At 37.6% G+C, this 27,174-nt stretch overlaps 1 protein-coding gene across 4 annotated transcripts in view; it reads right to left on the bottom strand.

Annotated features, from left to right (window-relative positions):
• Window positions 1-866: 866 nt before the first annotated feature.
• The window catches only part of doc2a (double C2-like domains, alpha), an 82,923-nt gene continuing 56,615 nt past the window's right edge, over window positions 867-27,174 (bottom strand). For all 4 annotated transcript variants that reach the window (XM_057826966.1, XM_057826967.1, XM_057826965.1 and 1 more), the window contains exons 8-11: window positions 21,090-21,286; window positions 8,431-8,512; window positions 8,186-8,282; window positions 867-3,505 (exon numbers count right to left, since the gene is read on the bottom strand). In XM_057826966.1, coding sequence (XP_057682949.1) covers window positions 3,369-3,505; window positions 8,186-8,282; window positions 8,431-8,512; window positions 21,090-21,286 — 513 coding nt within the window. In that variant the 3' untranslated portion in view covers window positions 867-3,368. The remainder of the gene's footprint in view (window positions 3,506-8,185; window positions 8,283-8,430; window positions 8,513-21,089; window positions 21,287-27,174) is intronic.

Here is a 27,174-nt window from a genome sequence, read left to right as displayed (position 1 = left end):
AAATAAATAAATGTTAAAATGAATAAATAAATTGTGAAATAAATGAATGTATATATTGGAATATATAAATAAATGTAAAAATGAAATATAAGTGTTGAGATTATTAAATATGAATCGAAATCAATAAATAAAAAGTGAAATAAATATTGAAATAAATATAAATTGAAATAAATATTGAAATATTGAAATAAATAAAAAGTATAACAAATATTGAAATAAATTTGAAATAAATATAAATTGAAATATATAAATAAAAAGTAAAATAAATATTGAAATAAATAGAAATTGAAATATTGAAATAAATAAGTGAAATAAATATTGAAATAAAAAAATTGAAATATAAATTAAAATATATAAATAAAAAGTGAAATCAATATTGAAATAAATAGAAATTGAAATGTTGAAATAATAAAATATAAATTGAAATAAATAAAAAGTGGAATAAATAAAAATTGAAATAAGTAAATAAATATAGTAATAAGTATAAATTGAAATAAATAAGTGAAATAAAAAATAGAAAATTTAAATATAAATTGAAATATATAAATAAAAGGTGAAATAAATAAATATTGAAATAAACATAAATTGAAACAAATATGGAAATAAATGTTGAAATAATTAAATATGTATTGAAATAAATAAACAAAAAGTGGAATAAATATTGAAATAAAATTGAAAAAAATATAAATTATAAAATAAATTATAAATATGTATATACACACACACACACATATATATATATATATATATATATACACACAAATAAAGTGTAATAAATAAATATTGAGATAAATAAATAAATAAATATTAAAATACAAGCATTTTAATGACACATTTAAAAATTTATTTGTGTATTTATTTGATTTTTGCACTCCTGGTCCTCCATAATTCACAAAGCAAATGAATAGTAACAGAAACCATGCTCAAGACAAACAAGACCCCCACCCAACCCTAACATATCCATATACATGTTTTTTTTTTTTTTTTTTGTACATAAATTTTTCAGCATGCCTCACATAAATTGCAGCTTTCTGTTGTTTTGTTTGAGACATGATTTACAGTAAACATTCCAAGAACATGAACCCCCCCACCCCCAAAAAGTTGAACGTCTTTGCCACAAGATGGCAGCCAAGCACTTTTTGGCTACGGCTTGAAAAAATCCTGTTCCGAACCCCACAAAAAAAAAAAATTCTCCAGAGGGTCCACAAAAAAACAAACAAACAAAAAAAAAAATCCGTAGCGCCTCCTCTGGTCAAAAAGTATGAAAAACTATGAGCACGTTCAAGCAGAGTACGCACATAACCAAAAATCAGCCCAAATTTCTGCATTTAACGCGTACACAACATGAGAATTTGTTAAAAACATTGCATTGCCACATTTTACCACGTTGTAAAAACAGAAATGGCATAAACAAGATCTCAAAAATCTCTTTGAGTCGACTCCAGCAACATCCAACATGCAAAAAATTTACAAAAAAGTCATTTAAGTGGAAGAACTGATTCTCGTAACCGATGTGTTCCGATACCATTGATCCAAAATCCGATAAATAGAGAACCCGAAGATTCTCGGAAGCATTATATCTGTTGAAGCAGTAATTCCCAACCTGAGTTTTAATGAGCTGTGTGAACAAAATAGCTTACTTTTTTAACTCGCTCTTCCATTGACGGCAACTGGCGTCCAATCCATTTTGGCTGTTTTGATATTTTTCTGATGTGTATGGGATACTCGCATTTAATTGGCTGAAATACCGTATTGGCCCGAATATAAGACTGTGTTTTTTGCATTGAAATATGACTGAAAAAGTGAGAGTCGTCTTATATTTGGGGTTTAGACATTACACCCATTCATGACGCTAGATGGCGCCAGATATCATTGAAGCGATGTTCTGTCATGACGGATCTCAGCTACTCTCAAGTTTAACCAGTTTGCTTTATTTTATTGCAATTTTTTTCCTTATTTAGATTTCTTTCAAGACTACAGTTACAGTTAGACCTCACTTTGATGGTTAATGCAGTTATTGCAATTTTGTTGTTTTATCACAAAAGATTGGTTCATTTACATTTCAAAAACCAGAAGCCATTCATTTACGAATGTGATTGCACATTAGTTTACATTAGGGCTGTCAAAATTATCGCGTTAATGGGCGGTAATTAATTTTTAAAAAATGAATCACGTTAAAATATTTGACTCAATTAATGCACATGCCCCGCTCAGATTAAAATGACAGAAGTGTAATGTCCGCTTGTTACTTGTTTTTTGTTATTTGGCGCCCTCTGCTGGCGCTTGGGTCCAAATGATTTTATGGGTTTGGGGAGTGAGCTTGGTGTAATGACATCAACAATGGCGAGCTACTAGTTTATTTTTTGATTGAAAATTTTGCAAATTTTAATAAAACGATAACATTAAGAGGGGTTTTAATATAAAACTTCTATAACTTGTACTAACATTTATCTTTTAAGAACTACAAGTTTTTCTATCCATGGATCGCTTTAAGAGAATGTTAATAATGTTAATGCCATCTTCTTCTTTTATTGTTATAATAAACAAATACAGTACTTATGTACCGTATGTTGAATGTATATATCCGTCTTGTGTCTTATCTTTTCATTCCAACAATAATTTACAGAAAAATATGGCATATTTTATAGATGGTTTGAATTGCGATTAATTACGATTAATTAATTTTTAAGCTGTAATTAACTCGATTAAAAATTTAAATCGTTTGACAGCCCTAGTTTACATATTTAAATGTTCAGATAATAAGATTCGAATCAGGCAAAATAACATGCTTTTTCTCTCAAATATATTGTTATAATCATTTGTCTCAGATGTACTGTAATTATTTTCTGTGTGAAAATTAATTTGGTGTTCAAAAAGTCTTTTTTCAAACTTGAGTCTTGAAAAAGAGGGAGTCGTCTTATAATCAGGGCCGTCTTATATTCGGGCCAATACGGTAGTTCCATTATTTTTTATGTACTTATGTATTATCCAATGCTATTTATTTGTTCAATTCAGGCATCAAGGAGTGAAGATGGTCCTGAAATTTTTGGTTTGATAAAAGTTGGGAAAAACTGTATTCAAGTACATTACACGACTTAAGAAAAACCTGTGACAATCATTTGACGTTCCCTCGCTGAAATGCTTTTGCGAAAAATGTCTACTGTACATCCAAGTATTGGGCGACACCCACCACTGCTTGTTATTGAAACTCCCAACTTTTGCAAAATACGTGACTTAGAGTTCCACTGAAATCCACCTAAATGGATATGGTGAGCTGGCCCGTCACGATCTTTGCCTCCACCCGGTTTCGGTTATCGTGAATGATGAAGTCCGTTGACGGTCGTGCAGACAAGAACGATGGTGCTGCTTCATTCCTGCGTGGCGGAACCGGGCAGCTCGTTGGTCAGCGTGTGCCAGCGCTCCACCTTCTCGCCCTTGTTCTTCAGACAGTCTCTCCAGTGCTGAAGGGTGTCGCCCTGCGAGTGGCACCCTAAAGAGACGCCCCCTAGAGGAGGGAAAGAACATCATGCCACCATAGGAGGAGTTTTACTTTTGGGGCAGGGGAGGCACAACATGTTGATGACCCCGAAACGCAGTGTCAGCAATAAAATTAACTTACAACTAAAGATGTCCCAATCGATCGGGTTCGATCACGTCATTTTCAAAGTATCGGAATCAGAGAAAAAATATCGGACACGCCTTTTTTTTAATATATATTTTTAAATTAAATCGTTTTCTAATTGTATTTAACGTTACAGACAAAATGTCTTACACTCATCCAGAGTCTTTAGTTTAGTGTTGTATAGGTCGCGAACGATTCGTTCTTTTTGAACGAATTGTTTGGGTGAACGAGACCGAACTAATCACCATCTGCACTGATTCGTTCTATGAAGTTGGGGCTTATTTAGCTGCGTGGGAGGGCGTTGAGCAAGTGGCAGCGTCTTCTGACATCGCACACGACCAATCAGACGCCAGCCTCATCGCGTGCAGGGGAGGGAGCGGAAACAGAATCAGGGCGTCTGTCACTCACTTCCACGTGTGGCTAATAAGCAGCCAGTGTGCAGGCAGGGGGGCAAGACTGAGTTATGTCACTTCCCGTTCAGTGACTCGGTCCTCCGGTTCCTGACCTAGCTTGCTGCTAACTTGACTTTCCAATAATGTGGTGACCGAGTCAAAAAATATGAAAGGAAATGACTTTGTCACATATTTGTTAACGTGGAGCTTATCAAATGCTGCTCAAACAGACAAAAACACCACAAAAATCTAGCGAGCATGGTTTAGTGTACTACTTTTCTCAACAGACTCGGGACTACCGATGACGACATGCTATCAAGTTTACAGTAGTTTAAAACACGGATAGCTACGAGGCAAGCAAAAGCTGAGCTGCGGTCGCATGACGGCAGTGAAGGGGGCAGAGAACTGTCACTATATGGAGGCTTCATGGCAGCGATATTTACCTCATATGTGCACAGAAAAAAAGAATATTTAGTATGACCACCATAATACTGATTTGCAATGAAACTGTATATACATGTCATTTTTTTCCGAGTGTTTTATTTATTTATTTTTTCGTGTCAGAGCGTGGCGGGTGTTGGTTGGTTTGACAAATTATGTCCATCATGTGCTACTCATGCGCCCAAAAACAACGCACGCGGACACGGGAGATGTCGCAATATGCCTACATTTTTCTTAACAGACTAATGAGAGTAGAAAGGCGACATCGTAAAGAGCAAACAATTATTTCTCGTCAGCATTTGGAGATCTGAGATGAGAGGACGACAGGGGAGCTGACCGGGTTATTTTGTTAATACCAGTGCAAAAATTCAATACGATCATCTTAATACTGATTTGCAATTAAACTGTCAAATATCAAAATGTAGTATTGTTTTCATTTCAGACCAGCACATTTGACAACTAGCTATTTACACTTTAGTTTTAACAATAGTGACCAAAAATAATAGTGATGAGCATAAAAACAAAAATACAACAGAGCGAGAGGTAAATATAATGTGTTGGTCGTTCCATATTTAGAAATTAAACTTTCGATTTATTCTTATTTTCGTGACAGCAAGCATGCCGCGTTGGCTGGTAGCAGCAGCATTGTATATGTGATCAAGATCATGCTAAAGAAAGTCCGCGCGCCCCCGACCCCAAACCCCCACTTCCCCCACAAAAGGAAAATGTTTAACCGTGTCCTAAATCGAAATGCAAGCACAAGCCATGACTTTGATCCCAAAGAAATAGGACAGACGACGCGGAAGTTCTCCCTCACTTTTGCAGCAGCGGGAGGGAGACGAGGCTGTGAAAGCAGGATATCGCCTGTCACTCATTTCTGAAACTACGACGAGCGGCCAATGAGGAGCCTGTGTGCAAGAGAGAGGGAGGGACCAAGCAATGTCACTTCCCGTTCAGTTATACTGCGAAGCGGTCTTTGGTGATTCGTTCGGCAACGTCACTTCCCGTTCACTAACCGAACGATTCATTTGGGCGGGGAGGGAGATGAGGGGGCGAACGATTCGTTGAACGATTTGTTTGAACGAGTCTTTTTAACTGAACGAACTAAAATGGGTTCGTTTCCTCAAGTGAACGACAGATCCCGTCACTACTTTAGTTGTGGTTTAAAGTAGGGCTATCAAATTTATCGCGTTAACGGCGGTAATTAATTTTTTTAAAAATTAATCACGTTAAAATATTTAACGCAATTAACGCATGCGCTGCACGACCCACTCACGCATTGTCGTGTTCAATCTATAATGGCGCCGTTTTACCTTAATACAGAGCTAAAAGGCAGCGTAAAATGAGAAGAGTGAATTTTGGCAGTCTTTGGAGCCTTTTTTTTAATTGGCTAAAGCTTTATAATCCCTCTCTCAACAATTATAAATATTGTGGGAAGTAATGTGAGGAAGAAAGGTAATAGTTCATCTTTTTCTTAACACCCTATGTTATTTCCCAAGGCAGAGAAGATATATGAATTGGTGCGACTACGCACAGTCATGGTTCCACTTCCCATCATGCATTTGGGCAGAACAGTTAAATGGCTACAGTATCATTTACTGAAAGCTCAACAAATACACTAGATGGCAATATTTAGTCACAATATACAAAGTCACATTTATCCTTTAAGAATTACAAGTCTTTAAATCCGTGGATCCCTCTCACAGAAAAAATGTTAATAATGTAAATGCCATCTTGAGGATTTATTGTCAGAATAAACAAATACAGTACTTATGTACTATATGTTGAATGTATATATTCGTCCGAGTTTTATTCATTTTTTTCTTAATGCATTGCCAAAATGTATATGATTGGGAGAAATTATCGGGAATGATTGGAATTGAATCGGGAGCAAAAAAAAAAGCAATAGGATCGGGAAATATCGGGATCGGCAGATACTCAAACTAAAACGATCGGGATCGGATCGGGAGCAAAAAAACATGATCGGAACAACCCTACAATAATAATAATAATAAGTTGACAATGAGCGTTTTTTTTGTTTCCCATCATTCTTGAGGGGAATTCTAAATCAGGCTGCTTAGGCAATACTTCTCGCCAAGATCGTCAACCATTAAATATGGTACGCCCGCCGGTGTCGTGCCAATGTAGTTACCCCAGTCAAAAATTGTATCCCCTGGGCGGAGCCATATGGAGGTAGATTTGTGTCTTTATTATTCAATCAAAAAAAAGTTGCTTCAATAAAATAAAGCTGCTTCAATCAAAATATATATTTTCAATCCAAAAAAAGTCGCTTCAACCAAAAAAAAAAAAAAAAAATCTGTTTGAATGCAAAATAAATTCGAAACTCAAAAAAATGCATGTGAAAGCTATTTTTCTTTGCTTGATTTTTTTTTTTTTTTTTTTTTGATTGAAGCAACTTTTTTAATTGAAGTAATGTTGATTTGTGTTTGGGCCACACTTTGGCTAGGACGTTTTGTCTTTATTATTCAATCAAAAAATAAGTTGCTTCAAAGAAATACATTTTCAAAAAGAAAAATCACTTCAATCAAAAAAAGAAAAATTTCAATTATAAAAAACGTTTTTTGAATGTGAAAAAATATTTGAGATTGAAAAATTTACATTTGAACACGTAATTTTTCATTGAAAAAATCCTTTTTGTGTTTGGGCCATATTATGGGGTAGGACATTTGTGTCTAAATCATTCAACCCCCAAAAAGTTGCTTCAAACAAACAAACAAAATTCTCAATCAAAGAAAAAATCATTTGAAAAATGAAATTGCCCTCCCCTATCTTTTTTTCTTTTTTTTTTTCCAATTATATGCAAAGCAAATGACCGTCTAAGGTGCTAGGAACATGATCTGTTCGAAAAATAATTTTGCCCCATTATAAAAATACATTTTTTTTGTTCATTTCATTCATTTTTGTTGCAGTTTTATTGCTTTACAACTTTTATATATATAGGAAAGTCAATTTCATGCAATTACATTCTTCAGCCACCAGGGGGCCCTGGCCCCCCCTTAAAATCCGCTTATGCATGGCACCGTTTTAAGTTAAGAAAAAGATCAATTGCTACCTTGCTTACCATGATATTTCTAATTGTAGGGAGAGGGATTGTAAGGCTTAAAAAAAGGCTCCTAAGGCTGCCAAAATTCACTCTACTCATTTTACGCTGCCTTTTATCTCTCTATATAGGTAATACGGCACCATTACAGATTGAGCGCGACAATGCGTGAGTGGGTCGTGCAGTACATGCATTAATAGCGTTAAATATTTTAACGTGATATATTTTTTAAAAAATTAATTACCGCCGTTATCGGGATAAATTTGATAACCCTTCCTTAAGCTGAAACTAAAGACTCTGGATGAGTGTAACATATTATGTCTGTAACGTTAAATACAATTAGAAAACGATTTAATTAAAAAATATATATATATTAAAAAAAGGCATGGCCGATAATTTTTTTTTGCCGATTCCGATACTTTGAAAATGACGTGATCTCTAGTTTTAACCCTTTGCCATTTATGGCGCTAGACTTTAAATCTGTTCTGACTCATTTATCCCATCATGGACATCACATTTTGGGTCATGTAGGCTGCACCTAATGTTGATATTGTTGTTTACATGATCTAAAATGTGGTGTCTATATTTGTGGACGCCAGGTTTAAGTTTTTCTTTAGGGAACAAAAATAGTGACTTGCCCTAGAAAGGTTAATAAACATGACAACTCACCAATGAAGTCATTGGACTTGCCAAGGTCGTAATCCCAGACGGTGACCTCTAATGTCTTGGTGACGAGCTCCGAGAAGGAGATCTCATAGAAAAACTCCTGACGAAACGGAGCAAAAGGTGGCGCCGTCATTCCTTAATGAGGCGGCGTGATGACAGTACGCAAACGGTAATTGATCGAGTGTGGACGCTAGGCGCCCAAATGAGCTTTTCTCTCCCTTTGCGTTCAAGAACATTGACAGTGTTACCTCATTAAACTCCGGGTTGAGAGTCTTTTTGATGACTGCCGTTTTGTGCTTGGACTTCTTCTGAACATCTGGCTTGAGGTACCTGGAGACAAAGAGCGTGACAGTGTTTTTCTCAACTGTGACATCTCCACCTGCTGCAATGAATAGAAATGACTTTTAGAAGCTGATCACTAAGTGTGGTTGTCCTGGATTTTTTTTATTAATTCTCACAGTTCAAGAATATTATAAACATACTACAAAACTACTTAGAGTAGTTTCTCCTGCATGTATCCTCTTGAGTGTACAGTGTATCACAAAAGTGAGTACACCCCTCGCATTTCTGCAGATATTTAAGTACCGTATTGGCCCGAATATAACACGGCCCTGTTTATAAGACGAGCCCCTCTTTTTCAAGACTCAAGTTTGAAAAGACTTTTTGAACACCAAATTAATTTTTATACAGAAAATAATTACAGTACATCCAAACAAATGATTATAACAATATATTTGAGAGAAAAAGCATGTTATTTGCCTCATTCAAATCTTAATATATGAACATTTAAATATGTAAACTAAAGTGCAATCATATTCGTAAATGAATGGCTTCTGGTTTTTGAAATGTAAATAAATCGATCTATTGTGATAAAACAACAAAATTGCAATAACTGCATTAACCATCAAAGTGAAGCCTAACTGTAACGGTAGTCTTGAAACAAATCTGAATACACGGTACACAAGAAAGCCCGCCTGTCTCATCAGACCATAGGACATGGTTCCAGTAATCCATGTGCTTTGTTGACATGTCTTCAGCAAACAGTTTGCGGGCTTACTTGTGTACCGTCTTCAGAAGAGGCTTCCTCCTGGGGTGACAGCCATGAACACCAATTTGATGTAGAGTGCGGCGTATAGTCTGAGCACTAACAGGCTGATCCCCCACCTTTTCAATCTCTGCAGCAATTCTGACAGCACTCCTTTAACGAGTCACATGACATTTTGGAGAGAAAATGACAAGCAGTACTCAGTTTGGACATTTAGGGATGTACGTAGTTCCTATGGGGTGTACTCACTTTTGTTGCAAAGGGTTTGGATAATAATGGCTATATTTTGAGTTATTTTGAGGGAAAAATAAATGAACTCTATTATATAAGCTGCACACAGACTACTTTTCATTCTGTCAAAGTGTCATTTTGTCAGTGTTGTCCAATATAAAGATATACTTAAATATTTGCAGAAATGCGAGGGGTGTAATCACTTTTGTGATACACTGTAGCTCACATGCGTGAAATCACACTTTTGCAGCTGATTTTTTCCCCTCATTTCCGTGCATAAGTCGCACCCCTGAATTCAGCAACTGCGATTACGCTCCAACTTGTCCATGCACTGATGTGAGCTAAGTATTGATGATTTGATTGACTGAGGATTTTCTGATTAGATTATCGCAATTCCAGACTATTAGGAACTAGTTCTGTGCAATATGTGAAAAAAAATCTCCCAACACGATACGAGACATTTCATATCATGATTCCGATATTCCTAGATATAATACATTTGAAATTATTTGGTGACAAAAAATTCAATTATAACAGTTTTTCCTCTACTCACATTATCTTTGACCTGCCACAAATGTTAAATGCATCAAGTAGTGCTGCAACCTAAAACTCTCCGATGTAAACAGAAGCAGCACATGAGCATACAGAGAAGAAAATAAGTATTTGAACACCCTGCTATTCTCCTACTGAGAAATCATGGAGGGATCTGAAATAGGTGCATGTCCACTGTGAGAGAGATAATCTAAAAAGAAAAATCCAGAAATCACAATGTATGATTTTTTTTTAACGATTTATTCATGTGATACAGCTGCAAATAAGTATTTGAACACCTGAGAAAATGAATGTTAATATTTGGTACAGTAGCCTTTGTTTGCAATTAAAAAGGTTTTCTGTAGTTTTTCACCAGGTTTGCACACACTGCAGGAGGGATCTTGGTCCACCCATCAGTCAGGTTTCTGGACTGTTGCTGAGAAACAGAGAGTTTGTGCTCCCCCCAAAGGTTTTCTATTGGGTTTAGGTCTGGAGACCGGCTATGCTATGCTAAAAACGTGTTATGCTTCTTATGGAGACACTCCTTGGTTTTCCTGGCTGTGTTTTGGGTAATTGTCATATTGGAAGACCTAAGCACGACCCATCTTCAATGCTCTGACTGAAGGAAGGAGGTTGTTCCCCCAAATCTCACAATACAGGGCCCCAGTAATCCACTCTTTAATACAGTGCACTCGACCTGTCCCACGTGCAGAAAAAATACCACAAAAGCATGATGGTACCACCTCCATGCTTCACAGTATGGATGGTGTTCTTGAGGGTTTTACTCTCATCTGACCACAAAACTCAGCCCCATGACTCTTCTGCATCATCAAAATGGTCATAGGCAAACTAAAGATGGGCCATGACATGTGCTGGTTTTAGCAGAGGAACCCTTGCCTGGCTCTGCCAAACTATTCTCCCTGTATTTTTCAAACACTGAGAGAAATAGTCTGGGAACCATCCCATTAACGGCCTTTTCGAGCAGGTACAAAATCAATCGACAAATCAGATTCATTTATTTACGTGACGTGTTCTTCACGAGCAACGTCACTCTTGCGCGTCGAAAGTCGTCTCCACAACACAGATGGTCAACGGGATAACCGAGAACATGTTCCAATCCACGGTAAATTCTGTTTTAAATTACCAAAAACACATCGACATGAGTCATTGACAATAGTCTGTCTCGCGCTAGCCATGTTGAATAAACTCCGCTCTCTTCGTATGTTTACTTCCGCGCGCAAGTCCCTCGTGCTTCCATCGTCAGTTAATAACGTCACGTCTGCCCGTCGCTGATTGGTCCACTCCGCTGTCTGTTTGCTGTGGCTTGCTCCGCCCTGAAAATTGAATCGGTGGGAATGGTGGCCAGACTCAATAGCTGGAACAGCGTTGAGTCTGGTGTACCAGGCAAGAGTGCCATGCATGATTTCAAACCATGACATCTTAGTGTATTACCAACAGTAACCTTGGAAACGGTGGTTCCAGGTCTTTTCACGTCATTGACCAACATCTATCGTGTAGTTCTGGGCTGATTCCTGAGGGCCCAACTCCGATTGAGTGTTGACATGTTTAGCTTCTTCCATTTTCCAATGATTGCTGTAACAGTGGACCGTTTTTCACCAAGTTGCTAGCCAATTGCTCCGTAGGCCTTTCCAGCCTCGTGGAGGTGGACAATTTTGTGTCTTTGGACAGCTCCTTGGACTCTTGACCATGTCACAAGTTTGAGTCTGACTGATTGTATGGGGTGGACAGGTGTCTTTATGCTGCTATTGACCTCAAACAAGTGCATCTGATTCAGGATAATACATGGAGTAGAAGTGGACTAACAGGTCTTTCAGAGTCAGAATTCTAGCTGATAAACAGATGTTCAAATACTTATTTGCAGCTATATCACACCAATAAATTGTAAAAAAAAAAAAAAAAAAAAAATCATGCATTGTGATTTCTGGATTATCCTTTTTACATGATCTCTTTTACGAAGAACATGCACCTACGATGAAAACTCCTCCATGATTTTTAAGTTGGAGAATAGCAGGGTGTTCAAATACCTATTTTCTTTACTGTACATATTTTTGCTCAATTGTAAAGATATTTGATAATCTAAAATATTTGTGAGTCGTGGTATTGACTTTTAAGACTACTGTATATTAAGTTAGCATAGTACCATTTATTAATTTTTATATTGACACAAATCGTGTTGTCTGTGTTCTGTGTAGATTATGTGTTAGTATTTTCAATTGTCTTGGATGCATTACTCACATACGGTTGATAGGGGGAGCCATTTAACTAACTGTTGACAGGAGATAATGGTGGTACTACTTTGGCAGATGGAATCCCAAAATCAGCAGCAGCAAATCATCGCAAATTAGGCGCCACCTGCTGACTAAAATGTGCAATAATGACGGGATAGACAAAATTTCGATAGGACATTTTATATTGTTTTGGCGATATAGCTGATCATACAGCACTAGCTACCATTGACAGTGCTAGACAACCAATCCATTTCAACTGGGAGGGTGTTTGTTCAATCACTGCCTACCCTCCCACTTCAAATGGATTGGACGTATACTAGAAAAACAAAAAACAAATATTAACCGTCAAATCTTAAGTTATAGCATGACTAGTACCATATAAACTTCTAAGAATTTGCACTATAATCATTCCAGATGCCACAAAGATTGCACTAGAACCAGCAAACTGCCATACAAATCAGTTGGGAGAGCAGCTAGCTCTTATCGAGCTTTCCACCCACAACTCGGCACGTCTGCGAGCTAGCGTATGTTCCCACACGCTCGCAGACACAACAAAGCATCCTGGTGCCGGAGGTCGGAGATGCTAGTGGGCTAGTCAAGCGAAACAAGGAGACATAGCACGAGTGGGAGGCGGAGGCTCGCTTGGCAGCGCGCAAAGGACATAACACGTGGATGTACACGGGTGGTTGAGCCAGTCAAGGAAATGTTCTCAAATGCAAAAGTAATAAGTCCTTTCTTGTGTATAGTAAGTACACTTTTGTTTTTTTCAAAACAACCCCTCCGCCCCAAAAAAGACAGGTGTGTAATTTACTAGATATGTCTTTTTGGACTCTTCAGAAGACAATATTGATTTTTCAATGCTAATATCAGTTCATTTCAGTTGCAAAAATATTTGTAAAAACAAAATAATTTGCAAATGCTTTTTAATTGGTATTTAATATAAACTGATAAATACTGTATATAAAAGCAACCAAGGACCCGCTGTATTTTTTTTCGTCAGTCAATGAAAGCGTGTTCTATACAATTGTTTGACGGTTATAGACGTCCAATCCAATTTGTCTTAGAGGGCTGGCAGCAATCATACACTGCAAGTCAAAATGGATTGGACGTCTATCACTTTTAATTGCACTGAAACATGATTATTTGCTAGCAGCTCGCGGTTTGAATGCAAATATAAATATTTGTGATTTTAATAAAAGGGATCCACGGATAGAAAGACTTGTAGTTCTTAAAAGATAAACGTTATTATGAGTTAAAATAATTTGATATTAAAACCCCTGTTGATGTTTTCGTTTTTATACAAATTGTAAAAATAGTTGAACTAGTAGGTCGCCATTGTTTTTGACGTCACAGGGCGGTGACGTCACTGGGTTACGCTGCCGGGCTTCCAGAGTATGACTCTAGTGACATGAACATGTCATTTGTTCAACCCTTTCAATTTGAAACCGAAAAGAACATCAATTAGCATAACAGCACTGTCAATATTTCACAAAATAAGTAACAAAAGCAAAATGAACAGGAAAGACGGTATGAGACGAGACGAGAGTATGACAAAACCGGTGTTCTGCCAAAATGTGCAACACCGGCGAAACAGGCTACAGTATTTGCGAATTTGACACCCAAAGTACTACTGTGCGCTTTCAGCTTGTTTTGTTTAGATGCATAATGACACAACATACTAAAGATGCTTGAGAAAATTACTTAAAAGTAGTAATATCAAATAAGGGTGGTTTAAATACGCTCCGTGACTAATGTCAACAGATCAACAATCTGCTTTAAAGCTATCACATGAAAACATAATGCTTAAAAGTAAGAGACGGAAACACATGCAAAAAGTATTTTGAGGCAATGATAAGGCAAGAAAAGACCTAAAAAAAAACACAAATCGTAAGTACTCACCGCTTTTACCGGTTTGTGCGCATGTGTTAGACGCCTCACAGCGTAGAAGGAATTACAGAACATCGGTAGTGTTCGTCTAGTGACAGTGACAAACTACGTCATCACCCTGAGTGTCCATTGCGCGCATAAAAAATGACGCCCTCCGTAGGTCAAAACACGTACTAAATATTATTTTTGAATCAATGGCAATATTTTATGTGTTTCTAATAACAAATTTAGTAAAAGAGAATAATTGTGGCTTATTAGAGCCTACAAGTCTTTAAGTCTGAGGGTTCCTTTAACTCATTTACTACTTTTGACGGCAATAAATGTCCAATCTATTCAAGTTCAAATGGTTTAGATGTCTATGGCTGTCAATTGCACTGAAACATGAATATTCACTAATGAAACTAAAGAGTGTAGTAGTAGTACATGAGTATAAGTAGAATTACACAGTAGTTACAATCAGGGGCGGAACTTAGAGGGGTGCTGGGGGTGCGACCGCACCCAGGCCCGGGCCTCTATGGGGCCCGGTTTGCGGGCGTAAAGTGGGCGTGGTTGGGCGAGGGGATGGTCAATTAGAAAGGTAAGATGATGCGTGGAGCTAGCTGACATATAGTGTTTTAAGTAGGGTTGTTCCGATCATGTTTTTTTGCTCCCGATCCGATCCCGATCGTTTTAGTTTGAGTATCTGCCGATCCCGATATTTCCCGATACGATTGCTTTTTTTTTTGCTCCCGATTCAATTACAATCATTCCCGATAATTTTTCCCGATCATGTACATTTTGGCAATGCATTAAGAAAAAAATGAATAAAACTTGGACGAATATGTACATTCAACATACAATACATAAGTACTGTATTTGTTGATTATGACAATAAATCCTCAAGATGACATTTACATTATTAACATTCTTTCTGTGAGAGGGATCCACAGATAGAAAGACTTGTGACTTTGTATATTGTGACTAAATATTGCCATCTAGTGTATTTGTTGAGCTTTCAGTAAATGATACTGTAGCCATGCCCCAATGCATGATGGGAAGTGGAACCATGACTGTGCGTAGTTCTATCAATTGATATATCATCTCTGCGTTGGGAAATAACTTTAGGTGTTAAGAAAAAGTTCATTTGCTACCTTGCTTCCCCTCATTGCTTCCCGTGATATTTCTAATCATAGGGAGAGGGATTGTAAGGCTTTAGCCAATTAAAAAAAGGCTCCAAAGGCTGCCAAAATTCACTCTACTCATTGTACACTGCCTTATATCTCTCTATATAGGTAAAACGACGCCATTACAGATTGAGCGCGACAATGCGTGGGTGGGTCGTGCAGCGCATGCATTAATTGCGTTAAAAATTTTAACGTGATACATTTTTTAAAAATTAATTACCGCTGTTATCAGGATAAATTTGATAACTCTACCTTAAGCCTAAACTAAAGCCTCTGGATGAGTGTTACATATTATGTTTGTAACGTTAAATACAATTAGAAAACGATTAAATTTAAAAAATATGTATATATTAAAAAAACGCATGGGCGATAATTTTTTGCCGATTCCGATACTTTGATAATGACGTGATCGGACATCCCGATCTCGATCGGGACATCTCTAGTTTTAAGTGTAAAAATATCTCTGTCAGCCCCTCCTCCACCTCCCAAAAATAGCACTTGCCCCCCAACAGACACACAAACACCAGATGATCGTCTTTAAGGGCGCGTGAATAGCATTTATTTATGCTCACCGCACCCAGGCCCTGTTCACATTTGTTCCGCCCCTGGTGTCAATATCTTTTTTAATACAGAGAGGACTGTCTTAATGAACTGGACGTCTATCTCCGTCAAAAGATGTGGAACATCATCATTCACTCCAATCCCCCCTAGTTCGACTCCAATCCTCAATTTCCATCCTGTCAATCACGCTCGTGTCTATTTGCGTGCGCGCGCGGGTTGTTTGCGCCGTCCTCTGTTTCCAGGAACAAGCTGGAAGCCCCAAGAGGAAAAAAAAACTGTGGCATTAAGAACATTTGGGCGCTCATTTGTCTCCTTCCTGTCATAGTGCATCAGTCAAGCGGCAGATCCTCGCTGACCTCGCTGACACGCGCGGTATTGCTTGGCTTGCGCCGCTGAGTAATGAAACGACGGGGGACTGTTGTGACACTAACAACCCCGCCGCGGTCTCGCGGATCGACCCCGACCGGGAGGGCGCGTCACCCCTTTTTGATGAGCGACGTTAGCGTCGTTATCTTGACGAATGGATGCCACACGCGGGGGTAGCGGCGATCGTCCCTCGCCGTTACCTTGACGGATGACTTCGCCTTTAGCCGTATGTACAGTTGAAGACCATTAATGTCCTATCATTTACTTATTTCAGTGCCGTTGATGAAGATGAAATGGAATTCTAATCATGTGATGCTTTTTTAATCTTGAAATGAGTTCATCAAGAGTAGACGTCCAATGCATTTGAAGTGGGAAGGCCGCATTTCATTTATTTAATGGTAAATCTTCTTTTAAAAATCACCAAAAAAAAGGAAAGGATTTTCCAGTTCTTCCATTTAACCTTTTTCAATGTACAGAGGTACCTCTACATACGAAGTTAATTCGTTCCAGGACCATAGGCGGAGTTTGACTTATGGGGCAGGGGGGGCACAACATGTTGATGACCCCGAAACGCAGTGTCAGCTATAAAACTATCAAGAATATTTATAATAATAAGTTGACAATGACCGTTTTTTGTTTTCCATCATTCTAATTTTAAATCAGGCTGCTTAGGCAATACTTTTCGCCAAGATCGTCATCCATTGAATATGATGCGCCCGCCGGTGTCGTGCCAATGTAGTTACCCCTGGCAAAAATTGTATCCCCCTGGGCACAGGCGGAGTCTGACTTTTGGGGCAGGGTGGGCACAATATGTTGATGACCCCGAAACGCAGTGTCGGCAATAAAATTAACTTTCAAGAATATTTATAATAATAAGTTTAAAATGAGCATTTTTTTTGTTTCCCATCATTCTTGAGGGGAATTCTAAAATCAGGCTGCTTAGGCTATACTTTTTGCCAAGATCGTCATCCATTTAATATGGTACGCCCACCGGTGTCGTGCCAATGTAGCTACCCCAGTTTGGGTGGAGCCACTGCACTGCTCTGATTTACTTGATTTCCGTGTTTTGGTGATGTAGTTATCTACGAGGTTTTAAAACATGGCACATCCATCAAAAAAAACCTTTTTTTTCTGTCGTATAACGTAACATACGTACCGAACATTAAAAAAGGCAATGTTTCATTGTTTTACTTGTAGGATGACGTAGAACTGTTCTTACTGTAATTCAAGTCCTGTATGGAGTTTTTCCAGTTTAGTAAACGTCGATGTCCAAAATATATAACTGTGGTTCTTTTCTGGCTTCAATTAATTGTTTAAGTCGACAACCCTCATACCTAATGTGTGTGAGCGCGCTCCCGCGGCACACAATTTTTGACGGGGGTAACTACATTGGCAAGACACAGGTGGTGGCTCTGTTGTACAATTAGCGTCTTTAGTGGGGCAAATTAAAACTCTGCTCACCATTTTGATGGTGGTCTCTAGCGTTTCATGGTCACATTTTGAATCTTTGCTTCTTGCTCAGTAGTTGTTGTCACTTTTGAAAGCTTAGGTTTAAAAAAAATTACGTACAGCCTAGCCATCCTGCCTTTTCGGTCCTCGGGTGGTTTTAGCTAAGCATACAGATGACCGTCTAAGGTCCTAGTCACATAATCTGTTCGTAAAATAATTTTGACCCAATATAAAAATATCTTTTTTTGTCCATTTCATTCAGTCTTTTTTTGTTTTATTGCTTTACAACTTTTATAGACAATATTTTACCGGAAAATTCTTAATTTTAAAATCATATATTGTATAGGAAAGTCAATTACATGCAATGACACTTTTCGGCCACCCTGGCCGCCCCTGAAAATCAGCTTAGGCCCCTGGGTGGAGTCATATGGAGGTAGATTTGTGTCTTTATTATTCAATCCAAAAAGAGTTGCTTCAATCAAAATATTTATTTTTAAGCCCCCCAAAAAAGTCGCTTCAATCCCCCCCCAAAAAATGTGTTTGAATGCAAAAATAAATTTGAAAAAAAAAAAAAACTCAAAAAAATGCACGTGAAAGCTAGTTTTCTTTGATTGACTGTTTTTTTTTTTTGTTTGTTTTTTTTTTTTTTTTTGATTGAAGCAACTTTTTTGAAGTAATGTTGATTTGTGTTTGGGCCACATTTTGACAAGGACATTTTTGTCTTTTTTCTTCAATCAAAAAAGAAGTTGCTTCATAAAAAAATATATATTTTCAAAAAGCGAAATCACTTCAATCAAAGAAAAGAAGAATTTCAGTCATAGAAAAAGTTTATGAATGCGAAAAAATATTTGAGACTCAAAAATTTGGCATTTGAACACTTAATTTTTCATTGAAAGTTTTCATTGATTGAAGCAATCCTTTTTGTGTTTGGGCCATATTATGGGTAGGACATTTGTGTCTAAATCATTCAATCCCCCAAAAAGTTGCTTCAATCAAAACAATATTTTCAATCAAAGAAAAAAATCATTTGAAAAATAAAATTTCCCTCCCCTAATATATATAGATATTTTTTAAATTATATCCAAAGCAAATGACCGTCTAAGGTGCTAGTCACATGATCTGTTCGAAAAACAATTTTGACCCATTATAAAAATATATTTTTTGTTCATTTCATTCATTTTTGTAGTAGTTTGATTGCTTTACAACCTTTATATACTGTATATATAGGAAAGTCAATTATATGCAATGACACTTTTAGACCACTGGGGGGGGGGCTGGCGCCGCTACCCCCCACCCCTTAAAATCCGCATATGTCCAGGACCTTGTTTGTAAGTCTAAATGGCCGTATGTCGAGCAGGATTTTCCCATAAGAATACATTTTACAGTAGTACCTCTACATAAGAAATTAATTCCTTCTAGGACATTGTAAGTCGAAATGGTTGTATGTCAAGCAGAATTTTCCCATAAGAATACATTATAATTCCATTAATTCGTTCCACAGCCCGTAAACCTACACTAAATCCTTAACAAATACTGCTGGTACTATTACAAATGGCAATTACGCATAGCAAAACAAATAATTTATAAATGAAAATCGGAATAATAATTCCTGTCATAATGTAATGAATTTGGTTCTAATGTGGCGGACGTTTTTTTGCTGTACCTGAACACACCGTATGACTGATGTGACGGTGAGAAAGAGTGTGCGGTTCATTTTACTTTCTCTTTTGGAAATTTGGAAACATATTCTTTAAAAATCAAACAATGTGATTTTCTGTTTTTTTTCCCCCACATTCTGTCTCTCATGGTTGAGGTTTACCCATGTTGACAATTACAGACCTCGCTAAACTTTTTAAGTAGGAGTACTTGCTCAATTGGTGTTTGACTAAATACTTATTTGAGCCACTGTAACGTCAGAGGTCGGAGGAGGACCGTCGAGATCGTAGACATTCTACGGCCGTATTGTCGAGCCTGTTCACGGATGCGCACATTTTTTATCATTCCCATCTTCATTTCAATGGTAAGTGTCACCTTTTCCCTCTTTTCACCACCTGCACTAACATTCTTGGAACCCATTTTGATTCCTCTCAAGAAAATCCGCCGTGCGTCCGTCTTGCGGGAAAACAAAGAAACTGCGATGCTGTCACAAATCGTCGTATTTTGCACATCCCGTCAGATGTAGAAACAAATGGCGAGTCAAAATTTACGTCGGATGTCGAAAATATCGTGTGTCGAAGCGATCGTATGTCGAGGTACCACTGTAATTCCATTACATCGTTCCACAGCCCGAAAACCTACACTAAACCCTTAAAAAATGCAGCTACTACTATTGCAAATAGCAATTACTCAGAGCAAAACAAATAAACTATGAATAAAAAATTGGAATAGTAATTTAATAACAGTAATTTTTATTTTTATTTTAAGGGTGTTTTAAGGGTATACATGTTTAATTTTATCAGTCGTCTGAATGGTTCAAAAAGTGTGATTGTGTTGGACCTGACCAACATTTTGTACTGCTGTACACACTACTTGTCACGGTTTTGGAGGCACTGGTATACGTGCCTTCTGAATGTGGGTCGCTAGGAGACCCAGTGCTGTGTTATTGTTTTACTATTTCTTCATTCTATGTTATTCGTTTTTTTTTTTTAATCGATTACTGTGTTGTGTTGTTGGACCTTGAGTCTGTTAATAAAATCTATCTAGCTATATAATAATAATACCTGTAGAAATGTAACGAATCGGTTTCTCATGGGGCGGATGTGTTTGCGTGGTGTACCTGAACGCACCGCGTGGCTGACCTGACAGAGTGAGAGAAGACTTTTTATTTTCATTTTTCATGTTCAGCTGCGGCGGACAATAGTCATGTTGTGTTGCACAAGTTCTGAAATAAATGATTAAAAACCTGACAAAGCTGGCGATTTTTTGGCGATGTAACCACAATAATAATTGTCACCTTAACTTATTAAGACCGGTGAACGGAGGCCAGAGGAGGAACCCCGAGATCGTAGAAATTTTACGGCCGTATTGTTGAGCCATTTCACGGATGCGCACACCACGCTCATATTTTTCTATAATTCCCATCTTCATTCCAATGGTAAGCATCACCTTTTTCATTTTTTTTCACCACCTGGACTAACATTCTTGGAACCCATGTTGATTTCTCTCACAAGAAAATCTTCTGTGCGTCCGTCTTGCGGGAAAAGAAATTGTGGCGTCACAAATCATCGTATTTCGAGCATGTCAAATAGTATGTAGAAACAAAAGGCGAGTCAAATTTAACATCAGATGTCGAAAAGATCGTGTGTCGAAGTGATCGTATCACGTTGAGGTACCACTGTATTTAATACTGAAGGAACATTTTTAGTTTGATGTACTGGGAAAAAAACAACAAATTTATGACCAAAACATGACGAACGCACGCTTACGTTTTGACGTATGGGTCGGAGAATCCGTTGACGTCCATGGCTGCCAGGTGGGCGCAGCGCTTGACGCCCACGCACAATCCGCCTCTGGCCCTCTCTTTGGCTCCCTCGTCATCAGGGGCGACGGCCGGGGGGACGTACTGCAGGCACAGCAGCAGGCGGCCTCTCTCCTCCAGGCTTCTCTGCTGCTCCGTCTCCCACTGAGAACAGCCACCACACACATCAAGCGACAGAAGGCGCAAGCAGCGGGAGCGCCAAAGTAATCAAAAAATTCCAGCAGCGACTTGAATTCAGATCTGGTATTTCCTTCACAGCTTCGGATTGGACGTCTATTGCTGTCAAGGGCAACGAAACTGCTATTCATTGATGCCTTCGGGTATGTTTTCAAATAATTTGTGAATAAACGTTATTTTGCACCAGTCAAAATGTATCAGAATCTCTCGCCATCTTTGTATCGTCTTTATCCTCAGCGTAGAATGCCACTACATACAATATATTGATTCACTTGCAGCAATTTCCCCCCTAATTTAGGCATGAAAATGGGTCAGGGGTTAAAACGGTGAGTGTGGCGGAAATATGTTCCAGTAGGGCTGTCCCAAATGACTAATTTTCTCCCGATTAGTCAGCCGACTATTTTTACGATCAGTTGACTTAAAAAAATGTTTTTTTACTAATTTAGCAATGATATTTTGTTGACACTTATTTCCTCACAAAACATTTAGTAACACTTAAATTCTTTATTAAAGTACAAATAAACACGTAAATAACAATAATTCTATGCGCCTTTATTGATTAGAAAACACCAGAACGGACCAACGGCAACCATCACTCTCACTCATGGTTGCCACAACTACCCATGAACCCTTGCGGGTGCAACGCATACTAGATAACAGTCTGTACTAGGGTTGTTCCGATCATGTTTTTTTTGCTCCCGATCCGATCCCGATCGTTTTAGTTTGAGTATCTGCCGATCCCGATATTTCCCGATCCAATTGCTTTTTTTTGCTCCCGATTCAATTCCAATCATTCTCGATAATTTTTCCCGATCATATACATTTTGGCAATGCATTAAGAAAAAAATGAATAAAACTCGGACGAATATATACATTCAATATACAGTACATAAGTACTGTATTTGTTTATTATGACAATAAATCCTAATACATTATTAACATTCTTTCTGTGAGAGGGATTCACGGATAGAAAGACTTGTAATTCTTAAAGGATAAATGTGACTTTGTATATTGTGACTAAATATTGCCATCTAGTGTATTTGTTGAGCTTTCAGTAAATGATACTGTAGCCATGCCCAAATGCATGATGTGAAGTGCAACCATGACTGTGTGTAGTGGTACCAATTGATATATCTTCTCTGCGTTGGGAAATAACACAGGGTGTTGAGAAAAAGACCAATTACTACCTTTCTTCCCCACATTGCTTCCTACGATATTTCTAATTGTAGGGAGAGGGATTGTAAGGCTTTAGCCAATTAAAAAAAGGCTCCAAAGGCTGCCAAAATTCACTCTACTCATAAAACACTGCCTTGTATTCTCTATATTTATAGATAAAACAGCGCCATTACAGATTGAACGCGACAATGCGTGAGTGCAGCGCATGTGTTAATTGCGTTAAATATTTTAACGTGATACATTTTTTAAAAAATTAATTACTGCCGTTAACGGGATAAATTTGATAACCCTACCGTAAGCCTAAAGTAAAGACTCTGGATGAGTGTAACATATTATGTCTGTAACGTTAAATACAATTAGATAACGATTTAATTAAAAAAATATGTATATTAAAAAAAGGCATGTCCGATATTTTTTTGCCGATTCCGATACTTTGAAAATGACGTGATCGGACCCGCATCCCGATCGATCGGGACATCTCTAGTCTCTACAGTTTAACTATCCAGCCGGAAAAAAAACCTCTTAGTGATATTTAGGGAAATTCTACTTCTACTGCGACATTGCAATCGCAAGAGATGCGTCTTTTGCCCGAAGATGGCGCTGTCGCTTCCACAATCAGGGATTTTTTATGTTAATTTTTTAAATTTCAAATTCATTTTCCACACTAAATGGAGGCCTATCAAACTCATCTAAAGCTAGGTTCATACTGCAGGTCTTAATGCACGAATCCGATTTTTTCGTGCTTTTCCGACTAAAGTGAGGCAATAACTTCACGGTCTGAACAGGACAAGTCGCACAGAAGTGGACCATTTCAAATCCGATCTGGGTCACTTTCGTATGTGGTTTGAATCCGATCTGGGCCACATTTTTCCAGAATGTCACAGCAGTCTGAACTATCAAGTCTCCCAAATCGGAATTCATGCAGCAATTACCTCATCAAAGAGCGAGAGAGACGGCACGCAAGTTATCCTTAAACCATTTTCATGAGAATGATCGGTTTCTCAATGCTCTATAAGAGCAATATTTCAAGATTGCTTACACGGCCGAGAGTCGGGGCTAATTGCCTGTATGTGTGTGTGACATGCATGGACAGTGCGTGCATGCTATCGATCCATATAAACTTTGAATACAAGCCTAAACGGGGATTATTTATGTCTGGTATTTGTGTCCTCTTTTTGGAAATCAAAATATGATCTCCCTGGAATGACGGATGACAGCCAGCATGTGAAGTTTTTTGTTTTGATGCTTCTGCGCATGCGGGTCTTCTTGCTCAGCGCGTGTCGGACTGCGAATTAATGCACTTGCGTAATACTTGAACGGTCTCAATGGACAAAGGCAGTCTGAACCGGCACGCCAAAAAACGGATATGACAAAAAATTGGATTTGTGCATAAAGACCTGCGGTATGAACCTAGCCTAAGAATACTCCCAGAAACATAAAGTACAATTGTGTAAAATTTCATCAAAATCCGCCCAGCTGTTTCAGAGTCCATAGGAAACAAACACTTACACACACACACACACACGGATAAGTTCAATTTATATACAGTCCCTGACAAAAGTCTTGTCGCTTATCCATTTTGTAGAAAGCAGTGTGAAAACTGAACAAAAAATGTACTTCAAATACAAAAATATGTTACATAACATAAGCCAATTAAGTAGTGGTGCTGTGAGATCCAAATATAATATTTTTTTTGACTTCCATGGGTTTGAAGGATTGCATCCATGTTGTTCGGTAAGGATTCATACATTTTATTGATAAAGTCATCAGGACCATCAAAGAAAGCAGTCTTGCATGCCTCTCAGAGTTAGTTCATCAACACTCTCGTCTTCCATGCTTCCTCTTTCATCCTACACCAGACATGCTCAATGATGTTTATGTCTGGTGACTGGGCTGGACAGTCCTGGAGGATCTTGATTGAAGTGTGCGATGGAGCACCATCCTGCTACAGAATTTGTTCTTTTTTATGTTTAGGAATGTTAGAGGCAGCTAAGATTTGTTGATATTTCAGACTATTTATGTTGCTTTCCACCCTGCAGATTTCTTGCACACCCCCATACTGGATGTAACCCCAGACCATGATTTTGCCACCACCAAACTTCACTGTGTTCTGAGTGAATCTTGGATCCTTGCGGGCTCCAGTAGGTCTCCTGCAATATTTGCGGCGACTGTGGTGTAATTCAATGGAAGATTCATCTGAAAAATCCACCTTTTGCCAAAAAACAGTGAGGTTTGTTGGATCAAATTTGGATCTCACAGCACCACCACTTAATTCGCACCACTAATTAATTCGCTTATGTTATGTAACATATTTTTGTATTTGAAATACATTTTTGCTCAATTTTCACACTACTTTCTGTAGGCGACAAAACTTTTGTCTTGCCAAAATTTGACCTTTATGTCTTCATTAAATGATAAATTATTTTTCAGTGAAACATATATGTTTTTGTACATTCAACTTCATTTGGGAGGGTGTTAGCTTTCATATGAGCCATTTCTGAAACCAAATAAATAATTAAAAGTCAGGTTATTAGCAATTGTTTCTACAAAATGGATAAGCGACAAGACTTTTGTCACGGACTGTATAAGTATAAATAATTTTTTTTTTTTTTTTTTTATTAGACTATTTAAGTCATGATCATCTTTTAGCATAAATGACCTTTATTTGAAAAATGGTGGCTCAATACGCAAATCAGAAATTTCTTAGAATTACGATACCGGAGAAAATAAGGTTTATACACAGAAAACGACACACTATTTGGGGCTGATATTTCGGGACAAATTTGACGTCAAATATTCTCAAGCTCCTTAATACCGGATGTAACCCACCAACTGTCAGCTAGGATGTCAGAGTGCCAGAGAAGGAAGGCTGTGGGCTTAATAGTTTTGGACCGCAAGACAAATAAAAATCGAATAATTTTTTCCCCAATAGTTTCTCACAATTCTTTTCAATTAACTTTCTATGTTTTCTTCTATTTTTTATTTTGGATTTTCTACTTTTTATTATTGTTTCTCAATTTTTTTCAAAATTTTGTTAGATTTTACTATGATCAATTTCATGTACTTACGTATTCCACAATGCTTTTTATTAATATATATTACCATAATTTTCGGACTACTGTATAAGCCGCTACTTTTTTCCTTAATTTTGAATCCTGCAGTTTATAGTACAGTGCGGCTTATTTGTTGATTTTTTTGGGGATTAATAAGTAACACTTTATTTAACAGCACTGCAATAAGACTGTCATAAGACAATCATGTCAATGAGATGACACTATCATCTGCATTACTGAATGCTTATGACAGATGTCATTAAGTGTCAGCCAGCAAATTATGTCACTAACTCCATATACAGTTGTTCTCTCCACTGTATGTCCAGCTTGAATCTTCATTAAGTGTCATTCGGCAAATTATGTCACTAACTCAATTTTTTAAATCTTTCCCATCCATTCCAAAGTGAGGTAATTTGCCGTATGGACACTAAATGACATCTGTTATAAGCATTCATTAATGCTCATGACAGTGTCATGTCATAATTATGATTGTCTAATGACAGTCTCATTGTGCCACTGTCAAATAAAATAATACCAAATACCATAGGTTGCAATTAATGAAACAACTGGAACAGTAACTGAAGAAATAATTAGCACAGAACATGAATTTTGATTGTTATTTACATTTGTAGAGCTGAAATGCATGCTAGGAGGCATGTTGAATGACAACAGCGTTGACAGCAGAGGTTGACTGTCTCCCAGAAGGGAGCAGTGATGGCCAAATGACAATTCTTGAAGCAAAGAAGCTTTGCAGCTCATTGGTTCAAAACTTGGTCGTTCATTTGTTCTTATGACAGTCGTATGATAACACTGTCAAATAAAGTGTTACTGGATAATATCTTTTAGTGTAAATATCCCATAATATAGTGAGGACAGCTGCGGCTTATAGTCCAATGCAGCTTATTTATGAACAAATGCCGTTTCCGTGTCAAATTTGGTGGGTGGCGGCTTACAGTCACATGCGCCTTATAGTGCGAAAATTACGGTAGTTAAACGTGAATTCGGGCATCAATGAGTTAACCAATTTTGATCAATTATTTTTATTAGTATTTAAAAAAAAGTCATTCTTTTAATTGGAATTTCTTTATGTATAAAACAGTTTATACTGGGTTGTTTTTTTGATAATGTTGTTGAGTAACGACAAATGACAGTCGCACCTGAAGGCAACACTTTATTTATCTGTTGCACTTTTCATCCAATCTCCAAACTTTTGGCACAAAGTACATCTCATTTTGAACGATGATGCACGAACGAGTCGGGGTAAAAAGGTCAAAACGGTGTTTTTAGAATTTCAAGGATTGCTTCGGAGAGACAAGCCCATTGATTGGAGACGAGAACTCCCATTGATACCTTTTACAAGTTGGGGCTTCAAACCTTCAACGATTAGTTTTGATGTCGTGACGGAAGAAAAACCTATCGATTTGGTGAGGCGGGCTCAAATGCCATATTGATGTATGTTTGTGTGTGTGTGCGCTGCAGCAATAACATTTTTCATGTGCGCCGTTTAAACTCTGTGTTTGGCTGTTTTATTGGCGGCCGCTATATACAAGGACAAATTCATCCTAGTGTGAAAAGTTTCATAAGGCAATAAAACAAATACTGATAAGGACTGTCCAATGCTGACAC

This window comes from Corythoichthys intestinalis, chromosome 21 (assembly GCF_030265065.1).
Source record: "Corythoichthys intestinalis isolate RoL2023-P3 chromosome 21, ASM3026506v1, whole genome shotgun sequence".
Classification (NCBI taxonomy): Eukaryota; Metazoa; Chordata; class Actinopteri; order Syngnathiformes; family Syngnathidae; genus Corythoichthys; species Corythoichthys intestinalis.
The sequence above is the reverse complement of the archived record's forward strand: the minus strand, read 5'-3'. Positions and strand labels throughout refer to the sequence as shown.